Raw genomic sequence first — 19456 nt, 5'->3', positions numbered from 1 at the left:
CTGATTTATTTGTTGCAGGTTGGCCTTGAGATGGGGAAAGTAAGTGAACGATATGGCCCTGCTGTTTGACAGTGCTTTGCTCTGGTGATGTTTTCCTGGTAGGATTTGCAGAGCTATTTGCTCACCTGTATCCATGCCTGTATGTCTTTGTATAATGTGTATATTCATATAGAAATAGTATCTCTTTATTTATAATCCACCTTTTTCTTCCTAAATTTGTAGCTGCTTGGGCCTTTCAGACCTGCTGGCCACGTGCACTCAGTAATTGCTTGCACGAGCAGCACAACTAAAGGTCTGTGCTGCAACCTTTCAAGGCAAACAAACACAAGAGGAACAGTGCAAGGCTTGGTGGCTGCAGGACATCAGCACCAGCGCATCCTCCTCTCTCTTCTTTTTTGCTGGCCTCATTTCACTTGCTTCCCACACCATGTAAGTCGTTGTGACCTAAATTACCATTTACTTTTTTGGTCACGCTGTGTGCAGAAACACATTTAACAGCTTTCTCATAAGGTGACATCTTACGTGTCTTGTGACTGGAGCAGAGGTAGGATTTTTGAGGACTGTCACTAAGAAAAAAATGTAAAAAAGGGAAGGTTGGAGCTCCAACCACACCTGCCTGCAGGCAGGCAGGGAGGATGGTTGCTGCCATCCACGTGAGGGAATGTGCCACCCTGAAAGCCTGGGAAATTAGTCAGAAGGACATGCTAGAAGTGTAGGAAATGCCAAATGGTTCTCTTCTTATCAGACCAGGACAGGGAGACAGGTGAAATGTTAAGCTGTGACTCCTCCTCCCCATCCCCTTTTTCCTCTTGTCCACCCAAAGCAGTGAGCACCTCAGGGCAGGAGTTATTTCCTTCCATATGGGCAAACCTCCAGCCCAAGGCAGTGCTAAAACCCTGCTGCTATATTAAATATGATACGGGACCAGCAGAGAAGAAGAACCTTCTCCCTGCCAGGAGAAGCAGCACGGAGTGGGAGGGAGCCAAACACGGAAAAGATCATTATTTCTGCCTTATCAACAGTTCCAGGCTCTGACCCATCTTTTAGCTATGCCCGCCATGAGCGTTGCTCTTTTGTCTTCGTGAAAGACAACTTGGCCAGCTTCAGCATGAGGAACCGGTGTTCCTCTAAACGAGGAGAGGGTGCCACTGAGCTACGGGCTGCTGGATGGACTTCTTCACGAGGTCCCAGTGGTCGGACGCTTCCCTCGCTCTGCTCTTCTCCACCGTGGCCTGTCCGATGAGGTGCCTGGGGTCAGAGCCCACTTGGTAAATGGAGACAAGCACGGTGCAGTCCCACACTGGAGGCTCAGGCATGTGGAACAGAAAAGTTTCGTTGAAAATGATGAGCGGTGTGTGGGCCCGCGGCCTGGACTTCTGGTGCTTTTGTCTGTGGTGCCTGCAGGAAACATCGATCCTCGCATATACATCTGGGAGGGAAAGAGAAAGGGAAAGAGAGGTGCCTGGGAGCATTGCAGCATCTGTCTGTCTCGGTTGGCTTCAGCAATGCTGGAAATCAGACCACTTGGCCAAGGCAATCGCATCTTACTAGGTAAGTAGCTAGTGGGACCTATGTGATCCTGCAAAAGGCAAAGCACAATTGACAGGGACAACCTCCGAATAGCTCTGCAGTTGTGTAACAAGCCCTGAAGTTAGTAGGAACAGGACGATGGAGGAAAGTTTACTTCTGTTAGTCCTAAAAATGCTTATGCTAAACCCAACACCTGCAGCAAGGCTCAGAATGAAACAGCAGACAGGAGCCTTTGCCATTGCTTTAGCTGTATTTAATTAGCGAAATGGAAAAGTGTGGCTTTAGAGGTTCAGATAAGAGATCTGAGCACGTAAGGCCATGGGAAGAGTTCAGCCCAGGAGACAGCAGCCTGGGGATATCAAAGTCTGCTGTGCTTCTCTCAGTCCCAAAGACTGAGGACCTTGGGAATACAGCAAAGAGGGAGAGCAGGACACAAAGTGAGGGAAGGGGAAGAGCTGCCTGCCTTCATGCTGTTCATGTGCTGAGAGCTGCAGAGGGAAAGTGGCTTTCCATTCGTCCTCCAACTTGTTGCTTGGTGCAGGAGAGAAATCCACATAAGACAAGGGTGCAAAATGTGAAGTGTGGCTGAGTCGGGCTGGTTGCCTGCATCAAATGTTGGGTTATAGGAAAAAAAGGTGGCTCTACCTCAGCCTTTTCAGGGCAAGGAGCTGTTTACAGCTTATCTACAATGCAGAGCATCTCTAAGGCTGATCTCAGGTGTCATCTCGTTGGTGGACATTGAAGGATGATAGCGGTGCTCTGGTTACAACCCCGAGGAGCACCGTAGTACCTCTGCACTTTCTTCACCCTAGGGCATCCTCAAGAGGAAAAGCAAATTGTTGCTCCATACTGAGGGCAACAGGACTGTAATGAAATCCAGCTTTTGGGGTCTCTGCAGAGCAGAGAAAGGGAATTCAAGTCTTGTGATGGAGGGAAGAGGAGGAAAGGCGCTGCCTGAAAGAAGTAGCTGGGTGTTTCATTAGTGTGACGGGCCTTGGGGACTGATTCAGCAGCGCTTTTCTGCCAAGGCTGGGGTGTGATGGGCATGAAAGGGACCTGCTTCTCCAACATCCCCACGCTCCTCTGAGTGGGTGAGATAAAGGTAGCAGGCAGCAGAACAGAGAGGAGCAACAAGCCCAGCCAACAGGGGATATAAAACCCTTACTCTTACCTGCAGTGCTGCGAGGGGGAGTCGTCTTCGCCTTGAGCAGCCCGACCTCTATCCTCTGAGAGATGGGAAGGCACTTCAGCGACACGAGCACTTCTCCCACGATGTCCTGTGGAGGGCACAAGGGCATGCAGTGAGCAGCCAGTGCAACAATCTGCTGCCACCGGGACCACACGCCAACCTTTCTGCAGCTCACCAGGGTGCTCTTAGTGGCCCATCAACCGAGGCTGCAGGACCACTGCAGCATTCTGGCCGTACCCTGATTTTCAGCATTTTTATTGTGACTGACTTTTAGTTTTTTAACTTTCAGCAATTGCCAGCATTGGTTCTTTATTCATTCGGTGTAGCAGTTTCTCTTTCTCCTGATGAGGAACAAAAGGGCCCCTGTTCTCTTTCATCTGTATTACCTGGGTGCAGTTCTGAGTTTCAGGCTCACCAAACACAGACTGGTTTGTCACCACAGAGCATCAGTACCTGAACCATCACTTAGCAGAGTTAAACAAGCTGCTCTGGGCTATACGAAAGAGGCTTTCAGCTCTCTCTTGTTCCTAGGGGTGGTGAGAGATGAGGTACTACCGTACGGACTAATTTGTGCTGATTTCATGGTACTAAAATACTAATTCTTATGGTACCACAGTGTTTTTTTCCAGAGGGCTACAGGAAATGCTAGAGGCTGCAGACTGTGACATTTTGGGGTGCTATGAGAAGCAGGACTGCAACTAAATTCATGTTGCTCACATTTTGCAACAAGTTCCCATGTACCAGCAACAAATCAATGTTTCTTATAGTTAATTGTTCCGGTTGCTGGACTTGGGATGCCACTTTTTCTCTGTTACATTATGCCCTGCTGTTGTTAGCAACCATTTAAAATGCACAGCTATCATTTAAAAACCATTATTAATTCTTTACTGGAACACATCACGTGTTTTCCTTTTGGACCATCAGTCTCTAAACAAACCAAATGCGGTGTGAACTCTTGTCTCTGTGGGTAGAGGAGGGAAAAGGTGCTGCAACATAAGCCTGGTCATCAATACGCCTCGATCCTTCCCTGGAGATCTCACCTTTAAGAGGCAATTTGAAACTCCACGCACCCAGCCTTCCTGCAGAGCCTACCTGAGCAGAGTGCTGGGAGCAGAAGGGGTCTGTTACCACCTGCATCCCACAGACGGATCCCAGGGATGCAGGGCTGGGCTTTTCCACTAATAAAACTAAGGGGTGGCTGTACTGACATGCAGCTCCCTGGCAGTGTGTGGGCACACTGGGTAAGGCCATGTGTTAGTCATTAATTACCTTTGTGGTCTTCTGCAACTCTGCACACACAGCCAGGCTTCGGGAAGCCTTCAGCTCCCTCAGGGCAACCCTGACTTCCCCCAGCGCAGCGTTTCTGGAGTATTTGTCAAACCGTTGAACCTGTGGGAAAGAGGAAAAAGGCATGTCCATCGGGTGAGGTGTGGGACGGTGATTCAAAGATCGAAGCCGAAATTCCTTTAAGTGGTATATTCTTTATTGCAGCGCTGGATGCACGGGGGATCTCTCCACCTATCGTGCATCCCTAAAGCGGAAAGCAGTCTTGAATTTATACAATCAGTCTATCAATATTCTACAAGCACCTATACATATGCATTACCTATCCCCGCCTTCCCTCGCTTCTCATGCTAATTAGCCTTTTGGCACCTTGCGCCTGCGTAGAGCCTTCCAAGAATTGTGGGCAGGGGTCTTTGGGAGGAAGACCCCGAGTCTTCCTCACAGTGTACTTTTCACCTTTGGTCAGGAATCTGCTGAATTGGCAGGTTTCTTAATTGCGAGAGCTGGTTGTTGCCAATTCTTCCGTTTGTTGTATCTTTATAATGAATTCCAATGTCCAGTTTTGAGATTTATAGTCCTTACGTTTGTTTCTCTGTCCGTCTGCCGCTTCCTTATCATGAGTTTCAGTGTCTTGTTTCGAGATATACAGTCCATGTCTGGGGATTGTCCTTGCCTCCCCAATGCCTCCCCAATACCTCCTTAATCAATCCCCCCTTTTCTTTTCCCATGCAAATTCTTTTGCATCAGATACTTTCATTATTTACAGTAACACAACAAAGCAGGCATCTAAACAACATGCACACAAATATTCCTAATACTACTAATGCGATTAGAGCAATGAACACTTGTTTCAACCATTGAAAATTGGGCAACCAGGAGGTTAACTTATTCCATATTTCACTAAAACTCCACGAAAGATCATCTTTACTGATATCATGTAGGACCCTTGTCTGCTTCCATATTTCTTCCAGGTCGGTAGAGATCCTTCCACTCTGATCTACATACACACAACAACTTGTGTTTATTACTGTACAGACTCCCCCTTGAGCGGCCAGTAACAAGTCTAGGGCCATCCGATTTTGTAATACTACCTGTGATAAACTAGATATCTCTTCTTGTTGAGCCTTTATAGTATCCAGAGTTTTGTTTTCTAACTTCTCTATAATTGCAGAAATATTAACTATTGCCTTTTCCAATTCACTCACTCCTAACCATGGGATAAACCATCAAACAAAACTATGAAAAGCGGTGTGTCTCTCTATCAATGGATTGTTAATTTTTCGTCTGATTCTCCGCATATGATTTCTCAAGTAGGCTCGAGGCACTACATCGTGTACTGTCATATTGGGGACTACCGCTCCAAGAGTGCAAGTTCCCTTCCAATTCTCGGGCAAGACCTTACAGGCTGTATCATTGCATAGCCAATACCACCCTTTTCCTTCTGGTACTGGCCAGCTGGTTGAATTTGCCCAACTGCTAGTTGTACTAATATCAATTTTTCGATTACAAGATGTCTGATTCCCCACATAAGTAGTACCTGTATTTATACAATCCTGTTTTCCCATACCCTTAGGCGGGTTACACCTTTGTACACATACATAGTAAGATTCCAACGGCATGAAGCTACTAACTTCTAGTTCCAAAACTTCTTCATATTTTCGACCCCAAGATGTGTTTTCCCACAAATTAGTCCAAGATAAGTTTGCAGGCAACGGAATCCCGATTAACGATACACCCTTATTCCCATGCTGTGGCAGATGGGTGCATACCCAACAGTTCGTCTTATTAGTTACTTGAGAAATTGTTTGTATTAAGGTCAGGTGTAAGTTCTCATCCCAAGTTGCCCACCCCGAATCCGAGAACCGCACCCCTGAAATCATTAGGATCTGGAAAACCGTAATTTTGTTGGTCCAATTGGAGTGGTGGTCTATATCCTCGCCGGGACCTTCTTCACCCTTGAATTGTGGATCCAAGCTGCTTGCTTCTTAATCTTAATGGCGGTGTGTGTTGTCAGTAATACTTGGTATGGTTCTGTCCACTTTCCTTCCATTTTTCCTGTAGGGGTTGTCCTGAAAAAGTCTTTATATATATATAATCCCTGAGCTTAAAGGGGTGGATTGGTTGATCCAACCCTCTAGCCCTGGTCCCTAAAACAAATTTATGTACTTTATTTAATTGTTTCTGAAGTTCAGTTATATAAGCATATAAATATTCTGATCCTAACTGCGTTAGGTCCTCTCCACTAAATAGAAATTGCTATGGCCTTCCATATAAGATTTTGAAGGGACTCAAATTTCCTTTTATTCTAGGTTTAACTCTAATTCCAAGTAATGCTAAAGGGAGGGATTGAGGCCATGACAAATTAGCTTCTTATCCAATTTTAGCTATTTATTGTTTAATTAAATGGTTCATTTTTTCTACCTGTCCACTTGCCTGTGGTCTATAAGGAGTATGCAGTTGCCAATCTATCTTTAGAATCTTACTTATCTGTTCTAGCACTTGTGCACAAAAATGTGAAACTCTATCAGAAGACATTGCTACTAGAATCCCAAAGCATGGTATTATTTCATTTAACAAGACTTTAACCACTTCTCTTGCTTTGTTTGTTCGACAGGGAAAGGCTTCAGGCCTTCCTGAAAACGTGTCAGTCAGAACCAGTAAATAATGATACCCCCCTTTTCTAGGGAGTTCTGAAAAATCAATTTGCCACTGTTGCCCCGAATAATTTCCTTTACCGATTATTCCAAATTTTATTCTATCCTTGGTATTGGGGTTATTGTGTAAGCAAATGCTACATTGTTGAGTTACTTGTTTTATCATATCGTCCCACTAATGTCTGACTCAGGCTCTTATGCAGTGTGCCAGCTCCCCAATGCGTTTTATTGTGTTCTGTAAGAACTATGGGCCATGTTTTCATTTTACCTTTCAAATCTTTAATTAATTTTAAGTCTTCTTTTGTATAATTTGGATATAGTTTGGATTTTACCGTCTGGTATCAAAGACAATGCCTTCACCTCAGTTATTTCAGCTGCCTGCTTAGCCTCTGCCAATCGATTTCCAATTTCAAAATTGGTGTTCCCCTTTTGGTGTCCCTGACAATGCATGATAGCTACCTTTTCTGGTTGTTTTACAGCCTCTAACAATTTTAAAATTTCTTCAGCATACTTTGTGTTTTCACTGAGCGGTCAGCAATCCATGTTCTTTCCAAATTGCTCCATGAGCATGTACCACGCCGAATGTATATTTAGAATCTGTCCAAATATTTACCCTTTTTCCCGCTGCCAGTTCCAATGCTCCCGTGAGAGCAACTATCTCCGCCTTTTGAGCTGATGTTCCAGGGGGTAAAGGCTTAGACTCGATTACCTGCTGAGTAGTTGTTATAGCATATCCAGCTTTACGTTGTCTTTGCATAACAAAACTGCTTCCATCCGCGAACCAAGTTTCTTCCGCATCTTCCATGGGCTCCTCCTTAAGGTCTGGTCGGCTGGAATACACAGTCTCTATAGTTTCTAAACAATCGTGAATCACAGGTTGTGCCGGAGCATCACTAAGAAAAGAGGCTAGATTCACAATATTAGTTATCACAATTTCCACGTTGTCCTGTTCTACCAATATTGCTTGATATTTCAAAATCATCAATTCTTGTTTAAGTTGTTTAAAGACTTTTTGTGCTTCTCCAGTCCAGACTAACTTTGACTGGTTAATCTTTATCAATTCACATAGAGGCTTTACCAATAGTCCATAATTATAAATCCAAAGGCGACACCAACCTGTCATTCCTAAAAAGGTTTGTAGCTCCTTTACCATTTGAGGTTCTGGAGTCTGGCAAATGACTTCCTTATGTTCAGTTCCTAGTTCTCGTTGTCCTTCCGAAATTTCAAATCCCAGATAGGTCACACTTTGTTGAGCCAGCTGGACTTTCTGTCAAGAGACTTGATATCCATTTAAACCCAGAAAATTAAGATGACTTATAGTCCATTGAATACAACTCCCTTTAGTCTCAGTAGATATTAAGAGATCATGTACATATTGTAACAAAGCACCTTCAGTGTCCGGAGGCATCCATGTTTCGAGTTTCCTTGCTAATTGGTTTCCAAAAATAGTGGGGCTATTCTTGAATCCTTGAGGTAGTAATGTCTACGTAAGCTGCGTCTTTCTGCCTGAATCGGGATTTTCCCATTCAAAGGCGAATAGGTTTTGGCTTTCTGTGGCTAAGCCTAGGCAGAAGAAGGCGTCTTTTAAATCCAGTACGGTAAACCAGACTTGACTATTCTTTAATTTAGTCAGCAAAGTATAAGGGTTTGCCACTACTGGATGTATATCCTCAGTGATTTTATTTATGGCCCTCAAATCCTGAACTAGCCTATAGCTTTTTCATCTGCCTTTTTAATTGGCGATATGGGTGTATTGTATTCTGATTCGCATTCAATCAATAATCCATACTGTAAAAATTTATTATCTCTTTAATTCCTTTCCTATCTTCTATCCTCAAAGGATATTACTTAACCTTAACGGGTTTCTCTCCTGGCTTTAATTTAATAATTATTAAGGTCACATTTTTACCTCTTTCAGGGGTTTCAGTAGCCCAAACTCCTGGACATACTTGATCTGTGATCTCTAAATGTATTTCACTTTTAGGGTCAGTTTGTATTAGTGCCAAGCTTAACACATTTGTTAGTTGTTCTTCTCCTATACTTAATTCCATTTTCCCTTTTTCAAAGACAATTTCTGCTCCTACTTGCTCTAATAAATCTCTACCTAAGAGTGCCCATGAGGAGCTAGGCATATATAAAAATCTGTGTATGCCCCATTGTTTCCCTAACTTGTACTTCAAAGGTTCACAAAAATAAGCCTTTTCGGTTACACCTTGTCCTGGTTTCAGTTAGAACAGAGTTAATTTTCTTCCTAGTAGCTGGTGGAATGCTGTGTTTTGGCTTAGGATGAGAAGAGTGCTGATAACACCCCGATGTTTTAATTGTTAAAGAGCAGTGCCCATACCAAGCCAAGGACACCTCAGCCCCCCCCCGCCCCGTCCTGCCAACAGGCAGGCTGGGGGCGCAGCAAGAGCCGGGAGGGGACAGACCCAGGACAGGCGACCCGAACCAGCCAGAGGGGCATTCCATACCATCCGACGCCAGGCCAAACAATACATAGGGGTGGCTAGCCGGGGGGAGGGGGCCGGACCGCTCGGGGCCAGGCTGGGCATCGGTCAGCGGGCGGCGAGCAACCGCACCGTGCATCACTTGTTTGTACACATTATTAGTAGTGGTACTATTATCATCATTGTATTATTATTATTATTATTTTGTCTTATTAAACTGTCTTTATCTCAACTCACGGGCTTCACTTTCCATTTCTCTCCCCCGTCCCAGAGAGGGAGGGGGAGGGTGAGCGAACGGCTGCGTGGTGTTTAGCTGCCGGCCACGTTAAACCACAACACACCTTTTACCCTAACATAATAATTCTGTGAAGGCATTAATGCTTGATATAGAACTGAATACGTTGCCCCATATCAATAAGAAATTTCACTTCCATTCCTCCCCTAGCTTCATTATAACCAGTGGAGGATCCGCTAGGGTAGATTCCCCAGGTCCCCATTATTCCTGTTGAAATCAGGGGTCAATTACCCTAGGAAAAGGCTAGTCAATTTGTCCTCCGAAGCCAGGTCCAAACCATTTTGTTTTATTTATTTATTTATTTTCATTACATTTCAGAGTTGGCCTAAAAATTCCATAGGGGTTTCTTTTAGACCTTGTTGGAAGCATATTCTCAATTCCCAATTCATCCAGGTTTTAGTATTTACTTAACCGTTCATAATTTTCAGGATGATTTGGGTCTTAGCGGGGGTCGGTCAGGGGAATGCAATTGTCCACAGTTCCCTGAGCGGTCCCATCGGCAATCTGAGCTCGCACATGAACTCAGGTTGTTTTAAGAGTTAACTGGTTTTCTGTTTCTGTGACAACTCTCTCGGACCCATCATGGTCCCTTTGCCCCAAAGTGCTAACACCCATGATTTTAAGATCTCTGCCTCGGGCAGAGGCAGAACTATTATCATTCCTACATCCTCTTTCCCTGCTCATTCAACTTCAAACACCTTTAACACTTTCAACAACCCTTTTAACACTTCCTTTATCTTTCTCCAGCCTGTACTTCTCTAATGCCATCATCAAAGGCTCAGTCAGGGGCCAACTTAATTCCGTACCTTTTCCCACCAAGATGCTGAAACATCAGTATACAACATTTCATCCTGTTCTGCTTCTCCAAAAACAACACTAACTGTAGCAAAATATTATAGTTTAAAGTTCCATTTAGGGGCCACTTTTCTCCACATTCCAGCTTATAAAGTGGCCACCACTGATTACGATATTTTATCAATGTTTCCCTGTTCACACTTCGACCGGCAGATCCTCCAATATCCTTCCAGTGACTTAAAACACATCCTAACACACTTTTCTTTAAAATTTCACTGCTTGTTTGCCCCCCCATTTTCCAGTTTACACTTTCAGAATACACGTTACTTACAAAAGCATATCACAAAACGTATCACTCACAAAAATACGGGCACGCAATATCTTTCAGTAGCAATGTCACAAAACTACTATTACCAGCAATATTGCCAAAATCACAATAACAATAGTCAGAGTCAAATTCCACATGCGATAAGTCAGAAAACCGAACTGTGTAACACCGTAACGATATCTCTCTTATAACAATGCCACGAACCTACTATTACCACCAGAAAAATAGCCAAAATCACAGTAACAATAACCAAAGTTAAATACCATACTCCATGAGTCAGAAAACCGAAATAGACAACACAATTCCAGATGGACCTTAAAGCGAGCTCTTTCCTTAAGGTCCCCAAATATACTTTTGGTGCTTACCACAAAGTATATACCAAACACTGCCTCGCAGAAGATCACCTTCTGACTTACAGACAGTTCCAGATACAGATGGACCCCAAGGTCCCCAGATATACTTGTGGTACTAACCACAAAGTATATACCAAATACTGTCCTGCAGAAGTCACCTTCCGACTTACTGGACAGTCCCAGATGACCGGTCTACCAGAAAACCAAACCAGAATAAAGAATATACTCACTTACAATGATGGGGTCCTTGTCTGCCTCCGCAGTGATCCGGTGAGTTGAGGAGTCCCTCCGGGAAATCCCGGGGGTACCCTAGGGAGTCCTGTCCCCAGCGGGTCCTGCGGTCCGGCAGAGAGGTCGTCCCATCTGGGGTGCCAGATTGATTCAAAGATCGAAGCCGAAATTCCTTTAAGTGGTATATTCTTTATTGCAGCGCTGGATGCACGGGGGATCTCTCCACCTATCGTGCATCCCTAAAGCGGAAAGCAGTCTTGAATTTATACAATCAGTCTATCAATATTCTACAAGCACCTATACATATGCATTACCTATCCCCGCCTTCCCTCGCTTCTCATGCTAATTAGCCTTTTGGCACCTTGCGCCTGCGTAGAGCCTTCCAAGAATTGTGGGCAGGGGTCTTTGGGAGGAAGACCCCGAGTCTTCCTCACAGTGTACTTTTCACCTTTGGTCAGGAATCTGCTGAATTGGCAGGTTTCTTAATTGCGAGAGCTGGTTGTTGCCAATTCTTCCGTTTGTTGTATCTTTATAATGAATTCCAATGTCCAGTTTTGAGATTTATAGTCCTTACGTTTGTTTCTCTGTCCGTCTGCCGCTTCCTTATCATGAGTTTCAGTGTCTTGTTTCGAGATATACAGTCCATGTCTGGGGATTGTCCTTGCCTCCCCAATGCCTCCCCAATACCTCCTTAATCAACGGGAGGGAGCAAACCTTGCACCAGGCTTTTGGGAGCCAGGCTGTCCTGATAGCAAAGGATGCCCATGGCAAGAAGCAAAATTCAGATGTAGTAGCATCACCCAAAGGAGTGCTTCCACCTCTGCTAACAGCCTGGCCCCTCTGGCCTTGCTGAATCCTGCCCTTGCTCTGTGCAAGGTTTGCTCCCTCCCAGCTGGCCGGGTGGTTGCTGGAATCCCCTTGCACAAGAAAGTGTCTTCTGACAGCTGCCCACATTTGTTCGGGGCCAGCTCGGGGCCTTTTCTGCATGTGCTCACACGTGGCTTCAGTCCTGATTTGTGCCTGCCCTCTGCAGCTGTTTCCCCAGCAGTTTGCTCTCTGGCATGCAGCCGTTTCCCTGCTCTGCTCTGAGCTCCCAGGCCTTGCTGCTTGCTTCCCTCTCGGGAGCACGGTCACAGTGTGTGGCCATGGCTCTGCGCACATGTTTTTTGCAGGCGTGTTTTAGTTTTCAAATGAAATCACTTAAAACTGCTGCCTGATGGGGAACAGATTTACTGCTGTCGCTTTGTCACATTAGGAGCCTATAGTTCAATGTCAGTGCACAGATCTGCCAGGGTCTGGAAGGGAGCAGCGTGAAACCACTTCAGCAGCTAGCAGTCTTGCTCCCCTGAGGTCTCTTGTAGCTCCACCTCCGTCTCTCCTTCCACCTCTTGCTCTGCCTGCACAGCCCAGCTCTCCCCTTTGTAGTGTGCTCCTGCCCTTCCGCTGCAGCCATGTCGAGCTGTTGCTTTGCTGCGGTGGTTTCCTTTGATAAACCCGCCAAGTGCTTTTGCTTGTGAAAGGGGCACTCAAAAACTGAACGAGGAGTAAACAAAACCGAGACAGGAAAATGTAATGGCCAAATCAGAGGGGCTTTGAAGTAATGTGAGTCTGGACATTAGTCAGGGAACATGAGATCTGCAGCAACACGTGGGGATCACCATTCACATTCAGACCAGCAGTCTGTCTAGCCCACTGATGCCTTCTGAAACAGAAATTGCTCCGTGGTATAAAGTGGAAAAAGGAAGAAAGCACAAAGACTTCATCTTCCTGCCCCAGCTGACTGCTGGTTCATGTCTGACTGCTGGCTTGTGGGCAGAACAGTGGGACTGGCAAGGAAATGTCCTGTCTGCTGTGGATTTCACTGGTGATGCCTTTGCTGCTGTCCCCTCAGCATGCATTTCAAATACACCCCAGTGTATAGGGTGTCTCACAGCTATCTGTTGCCAAGGCACATTTTAAATCCCTGGGCATTCATGGGTACACTGCAGTGTTATAGGGGCAGACCTGAACTGGCTCTAAGTGAGGTAAGTCTGAAGCTATCAAACCATGGTAAGGAAGAATTAGGTAGAAGAGGTTTCAGGCTGCATCTGCTCACCAAGTTATCCCCATCAGCTACCTCTGCCCTGCCAGCACTGTGGGATATCCCTCAGCTCAGGGGGCAACCATGCGTTTCCCCCAGGCCCCAGCCTCTATGCCATACCCTACTGCAGGACCATGCAGACCAGGGGATGGCTGTGACAAAGGACAAGAGAACACAAGCAAATACAGATTTCAGGGAAATAAAACCATCCCTACAGCCTTAAAATGCCCACGAAACCAGTTGGGCACCCCTTTGAAAGCCAAAGTGTTTAGGATCTCCAGGCTTTCTGACCCTTCTGTCTGTCAGTGCCACATGACATTGGTGACCGTGGCCCTATTTCTGTCACTAAAGAGCCAACATCTCAGCTGGCTGTCATCCAAGAGGACCTGGTAAATGAGCCTGGAGAGTTACCAACCCCTTTTTTCGTTCTTCAGAGGGATAAGAGATGGAGACACCTCAAGAGGCTTGAGGTCAAGGCCTCTATGCCTGCTACCAGAGCTCGCACCCCAGCCCACCTCCAACTTCAGAGTGCTCTTCTCCACCTCGGCGTCCCGCAGGGAGCAGACAAAATGGTCCCCGAAGGCTGGCCTGCTGCAGCTCTTCACCACCCGGCTTCTCCACTCCTGGACCACGCACTGGAGCCCGGGGATGCGGGATGGGACCTCCTGCAGCAGTCGGACCCGGACAGCAGACCCGGTGTGCCCGCGGCCTGGCAGCCCCCATGCCTCCAGGCTGCTCACGAGCAGCTCACATCGCTCTCTGCGGTAGAGGAGAGAGAACTTCAGTTTGCCCCGGGAGCTGGGCAGGGGTCCCCCGTCACTGCTCGGGTCTTCAGTGGTGCTGCAGGAGGGGCAGGAATGTGGCTCGCCCGGCTCTGCTCGTAACTCCGTCATCTAAGGAAAACAAGGATGAGAGGAAGAGAGAGAGAGAGATGGGTCTTTTAAAGTGTGGTGGTGTTGAATTTTCCTCTTTTTTCCTACAATGGTAGACACAGAAGGTGTGTTGATACCTAGTGCTTTTGCTCGTGCTGTCATGCCAGCGCCTGACAGGCCAGCTCCCTGGCATAGCACAGCCTCACGGGCTGGTTCAGACCACGGGAAGAAAGAGGTCGAAGAAGCTTTGCTGCCCTCAGGACCTGCATTCAAGCTCCCGCCACCCCCAGGTACTGCTCTGCAAACATCCTCTGCTGGGCTCTGTGCCACAGGGGCCTCTCCAGGGCATCCCCAGAAGCTTCAAAGTGTTCTTTGCTTTCATTTTCTCTGAAAATGAGTGCTGTGGACATGACGCTGAGCACCCTGCACGGTGGAGCCCAACAGCCACACTGCACCGGCGAGAGCATGGGCATCAGCCCAGCCACCTGGCCGTGCAGGATGGCCACTCTTTAAGCATTTTTCCCTTCTTGCCTTGCTTTTTTTCTCCAGTGAGAGCCCAGCAGCTGCAGCCCTGCGATAGCCATTTTGTACTCAGCAGCTGCTGGTGGTATTTTGGGGCTGTTGCTGAGCAGGCTCTCTGCCCGCTGCAGAGCCGTCTGCGCCTGCCTCACTGCTGCTCTGCTTCCTGCTCTGCAGCGAGGCCTGGCCAGCTGCAGGGAGGTCAGCAGGAACTTGAGGAATTCGTTTTATTGGAAACCACATCCCTCCGGTAACAGAGGCACAGGCTGGAAGTGGGGAAGAAAGCGGGTTGTGGGGGAGGGAGAGGGGATGGGAAAGGCCCACAGATTGCTTCTTTAAGAAAACCAGATAAATTCTGGATGAAAGAGAAGCAAGGAGAAGTGAAACTTGTGATCAAGTGAGGTTTTCCACCAGTTTCCCCAGAAATGGCACGGCGGGTTTCTTCACTTCCCTCAACAACAGACTCCATGGGCTCTACAACTGCCCCAAAAACACCTGAATTAGCTGCAAAGGTCCCTGCTGCACACCTCAACACCTGGTTGCAGCCTGCAGAGCTGGAGCATCTCCTAGCAGCCCTACTTAGGAGATGTCTAAATCTGAACTTGTCACCCAGACTCACCCAGGGCATTCCCAGTACCCACTGAGAGGCTGAGGGATGATGACATACATGGCCTGAGTGCACTGGGGCTGTGGGCAGACTGCAGTACCCGTAAAACCACTGCACTGGGGTCACTGTGTGTCAGTGTTTTTCTTCTTTTGCTCCCCCCCTTTCCTCCTGTGTCTCTCTGGGACTGTCTGGTCATGCCTGGGAAACAGGGACTAGTGGGCTTGTGGCCCTGAGACAGGTCTGGCCCTGGCACCCCACATGAAGGTTGTTACTTAAGTGAAAGAGCGGTATTTTTCTTCCTCCATTCCTTTCAGCTGGAGACAGTCTCTCTTTATAAGTTTTCTTGCCACAGGGTTTTGCATCTTGTTTTCTAGCAGAGTTGAGAGGCTGTCAGTCAGCCCACCTCTTGTGGGGTTTCTGCAAACAGGGATGGCTCTCGACCTTGCCCTAGCATCAGTGTACTTGCCTTGAAATCCACATTGCTCGGCTTAGAGGTGTCAAGCAGGAGAGGTGGCATCTTCTTCCCCCAAAAGCCGTTCTCTGCCTTTATCCTCACCCTGTCTTCACTGTGGTATTTCTTCTCTGTGGGAATAAAGAAAAGCCAAGTGAGTGATGTCCAGTTTGGATGGAGATGATGATGTTTGGAGGCTGAAAGTCTGAGTACTGGATTTTCATTTGGGATTTCTGAAAGTCTTTAGAGAAGACTTTCACACCAACCTCCTGGTGTGAATGCCCTATATTTTAGACTTTTGGGGACAGCCTTGCGACACGTTTACAATAAAAATGCAGCTTGGAGCTGTCGAGCAAGCTGTGCTCAAATGGCACTTGGCCTGATGCTCCCAGACAAGAGAAGTGGGGTGAGTCACATTCAGTAGCATGGCTTATGACACCATGCAGCTGGGAAAGGAAGGGAAGGATTGGATTTTTCATCATTTTTCTTTTGTAAAAGCCATCCAAGCAGAGAGGGATTGCTGAGGCTGGGAGACAGGAGGCCAAGGAGAGCTGGAATGAGAGCGAGGAAGAGCTGGTGAGCCTGGCATCACCTGGGGCCTGCGATAACAGATGGGCTTGGAGGGACAGGAGAAGCCATGCATACATTTCTGGCCTGGTGAAGAAGCAGCTGGTTTTCTGGCAAAGCAAGGCTACTATAACTGTATGTGCAAGGCATGCTTGTGGGGTCCTGAAATGTGTGCCCCATTTGTCTCCTTACAGGTGACAGCCAGGAGAGATGGCCCGCCCCAACTCCACATCATGTCAGCAAGTGGAACCTGGTCCCTCACCTGCCTTGCATCAGGGCACTGTGGGCATGGTGCGTGGTACAGTGACTGTGACAGAAATGCTTGCAGTTGGAAGCATAAAAACTGAGGACATAACTGTTAGTGAAGCAATGCTCAGCTCCTGCATCTGGTCCAGGATGGAAGTTGCTTTTTGAGAGGTAAAGGTAGCAGAAACAGGCCCCTGGTGGCTGCTGAGCACTGTTGCCCAGTACTTACTTTTTCTAGCCCTGTGGCGTTTCCGGAGCTGACACACCTGGCAAGCTAAGATGGTCAGGGCCACCAGGAGCAAAAGGATGGCTATTGCCAAGATCCCATACTTCCAGGTATTGGAAAAGGGCAGCTGTAAGCTGTGCAAGGTAAGCGAGATGGAGCTGTCCTCTGTCATGCCTTGTTTCTCTGAGAGAGGGAGAAGGAAAAAAGGGGTTAGCATTGCTAGCACTGCCTCTCCGTGTTGTACAACCCAAGCAGGATGCAGGCTGGGAAGGAAAAGGTCTGTATTCAAGTCATACATAAACTGCAGCTTAGGCCCACACGCACAGAACTAGTCATGTTGCTGGGCATGCAATATTATTTATGTGTGTTTGTGCTCGCTGGATCAGTGCTGCATCATCACGGATCTGTTCTCATCGTTGCCACACAGGCAGGCTTCTGCTGGATTTCACTGCTTTTGGCCAGAGCAATTGACAAAGCAGCTTACGGTCTTCCAAGATGAAAGACTGCTGGAAATGCGCCACACCTGTGATTTCCCTGCAAGCTTCTTTTCAGCCTGCTTCCTTGCCCTCCACATACCGCTGCTGCCTCCTACAGTTGGAGAGACACTTTATCGGGGAGTGGAGTGATAGGACGAGGGGAAATGGCTTCAGACTGAAAGAAGGTAGGTTTAGATTAGATATAAGGAAGAAATTCTTTACTCAGAGGGTGGTGAGGGACTGACACAGGTTGCCCGGAGAAGCTGTGGCTGCCCCATCCTTGGAGGTGTTCAAGGTCAGGTTGGGCAGCCTGGTGTGGTGGGGGTTGAAATTAGATGATCTTTGAGGTCCCTTCCAACCCAAACCGCTTAGTTTGGACTTCCATCTCTGTTCCTTTGCTCCAAGAGAAAAGATGGCAGTGGTCCATTAGGCTATGGCTCACCATAGCCTTTCATCCTGCTTAGCCTAAGTAACCACAATGAGGACTGGAGGAAGGGATTCTTCCAGTCCTCTTAGGGTAAATATCCTTTAAGAGCATTATCTCCCTTCTCAGGAGAAGGTTGAATCCATCTGGAGAGGAGCAGGGATGAGTGCTCCCTCCCCCCTAGGCCTTTACACACATTCACAATAGAACTCTGGTTAGGAATAGCACTTGGTGGTGTTTTTTTTTTTCCTTTTTTTCTTTGTTTTTTTTTTTTTCTTTTTTTTTTTTCTTCATGATTACTTAAGATGAGATTAGAACACTAATCTTTGCAGGGAGCAAACATTTCACCTAACTCTAGTAAACAAGAGCAGCCAAGAAACAGAGCCCAGCTTCAGATGAGGTCTGTTCCAAGAAATTACTGCTGGTTTACACAGCCCAAAGCAAGCTTGAAAGCAGGAATCAGTTTAGTGAAGCTTTCTGCACAGAATCCCTAAATGTGTGTGATTTCTTCACCTCAGAAGGTGTTGCTGTTCATACCAGCTATTTTCTTCTATGATTTCTCATGACTGACTGTATTATCCGTACTTTTGTTGCAGGGCCACGTGCAGCTGCTGGGGTATATGCTCTGTATAACGTACCCCATCCACCTCCGCTGGAGATGAAGCAGTAGAAATGAACGGGAAGTGACTGGCAGAGACATCCTTGTGTGGGTGAGAGCTAAATCTCGGTCTAAATAAACACTTCCCTGAAAAAAAAAAAATGGACTAAGGGGAGCCTTTAAAACTGGCTGAGAAATTTAACTCACTCCTAACCTGCAATAAGTAGTTGTGCCATAAAAATGCTCAAAGAATCACAGCAGGCTGAAGGGCAGTTCTATGGCATCCAGAGGAATTCACCTACAGTATAACCCTCAGGAAGAGCATAGCACGAAAGTAAAAGAACCTGTAATTTAACAGGCAAACAATTGCATATATCAATTAGTCCTGATTCTGCACTGCAGACCCAGAGACCTTAAAGCTTGTGGCTGGCTGTCATTTTCCTGAGAGGTTTCTTATTTTTAAGAATGTGCATCTGTATTTCGTGGCAGGAAAGCAGCTATTTAAGTAAAAGCGGCGAGGCTGAATGGCTCCTGAACCATCACACTCAGCCTGGCACTCCTGGGACTTGCTCCAAATCAGCTTCACCTTTCAAGGTCTGCTGTGAGCTGCCCCAGCACTGCTGGGTGAGTTAGCCCAACCCCAAAAATGTGCACGGCTGCTCTGCCATCGCACAGATGGGGCAGGACAGGCCTGGCATGGCACGTCCATCTCCCTGTCCAATGTCCCCATCATCTAAATCTGGCTGTCACTCGTTCCTTGTCATGTGGATGGCAGCCTCCAGCAGGCCAGGTGCTCCCCACACAAACATCCCACCCCCAGCTCCTCCCAGGTGCCTAACTCAACACTGGGCGACTTAAACAAAAATCATACCTTCAGAAATGGCTTAAAAGCGGGTCTCTGGGAGCCCTCTGAGAGCCTGCACACCGCCAGCACACAGCGAGATCGGTTTGTTATTCTAGAAAAACAAGGTCCCACCCTGCTCAGCAAGACGCGAGCCAATATTGACGAAGCGGGTTCGGAACAGGGCGTACATGTGGAACAATGCGATGGCAGGGCTGCCGCTCAGTTAACTCCACAAGAGCTGCAGAGGGATGGGGTTCTGGGTGCCCACTTGGCAAATCTGGCTGTGAGGGTCACCGCGAGAGGTGCTCCATGCTGAGCAACCCTGCAGCTCCCAGCAGGTCCTAAGCAGGGCATGAAGGGGAGAGGCTGGGCTTCTGGGCTCTGGGAGAGGAGCATTTGTAACCCTCTGCTGCTCTTGGCAAAATCACGAAACCATGGCA

The 19456-nt window shown here is 47.2% G+C and overlaps 1 protein-coding gene and 2 long non-coding RNA genes across 4 annotated transcripts; 1 reads left to right on the top strand and 2 right to left on the bottom strand.

Moving 5' to 3' along the window:
- Nucleotides 1–707: 707 nt before the first annotated feature.
- Nucleotides 708–19148, bottom strand: LOC311437558 (synaptotagmin-6-like). 2 transcript variants are annotated; one of them, XM_084520952.1, is made up of 7 exons: nt 19044–19148; nt 16678–16857; nt 15651–15766; nt 13702–14079; nt 3989–4108; nt 2702–2807; nt 708–1429 (listed from the first exon to the last, which is right to left on the bottom strand). In XM_084520952.1, the coding sequence occupies exons 2-7, from the start codon at nt 16844–16846 to the stop codon at nt 1128–1130; spliced, it is 1191 nt and encodes a 396-aa protein (XP_084377078.1). In that variant the 5' UTR covers nt 16847–16857; nt 19044–19148; the 3' UTR covers nt 708–1127. The 2 variants fall into 2 exon arrangements, with proteins under 2 accessions (XP_084377078.1, XP_084377079.1); XM_084520953.1 differs by lacking the exon at nt 16678–16857 and adding an exon at nt 17053–17262 and having other exon boundaries at nt 19044–19112.
- On the bottom strand, nt 4181–11800 carry LOC311437021. Its single transcript, XR_014693196.1, has 2 exons — nt 11106–11800; nt 4181–6082 (listed from the first exon to the last, which is right to left on the bottom strand). It is a non-coding gene; the product is annotated as an uncharacterized lncRNA (long non-coding RNA).
- Nucleotides 17263–19130, top strand: LOC311437559. Its single transcript, XR_014693544.1, has 2 exons — nt 17263–17335; nt 18171–19130. It is a non-coding gene; the product is annotated as an uncharacterized lncRNA (long non-coding RNA).
- Nucleotides 19149–19456: the final 308 nt, after the last annotated feature.

Source organism: Aythya ferina, assembly GCF_964211825.1.
Source record: "Aythya ferina genome assembly, chromosome: 5".
Taxonomy (NCBI): domain Eukaryota; kingdom Metazoa; phylum Chordata; class Aves; order Anseriformes; family Anatidae; genus Aythya; species Aythya ferina.
This window is presented reverse-complemented; position numbering and strand designations above follow the sequence as displayed.

Excerpts from the sequence above, each read along its gene's own strand:
- LOC311437558 (XM_084520952.1), bottom strand. The coding sequence starts at position 16,846 with ATGACAGAGGACAGCTCCATCTCGCTTACCTTGCACAGCTTACAGCTG. Across the intron at positions 15,767-16,677 it reads ACGCCACAGGGCTAGAAAAA|AGAAGAAATACCACAGTGAA; the intron begins GTAAGTACTGGG and ends TTATTCCCACAG. Across the intron at positions 2,808-3,988 it reads AGTTGCAGAAGACCACAAAG|GACATCGTGGGAGAAGTGCT; the intron begins GTAATTAATGAC and ends TGCCCTCCACAG.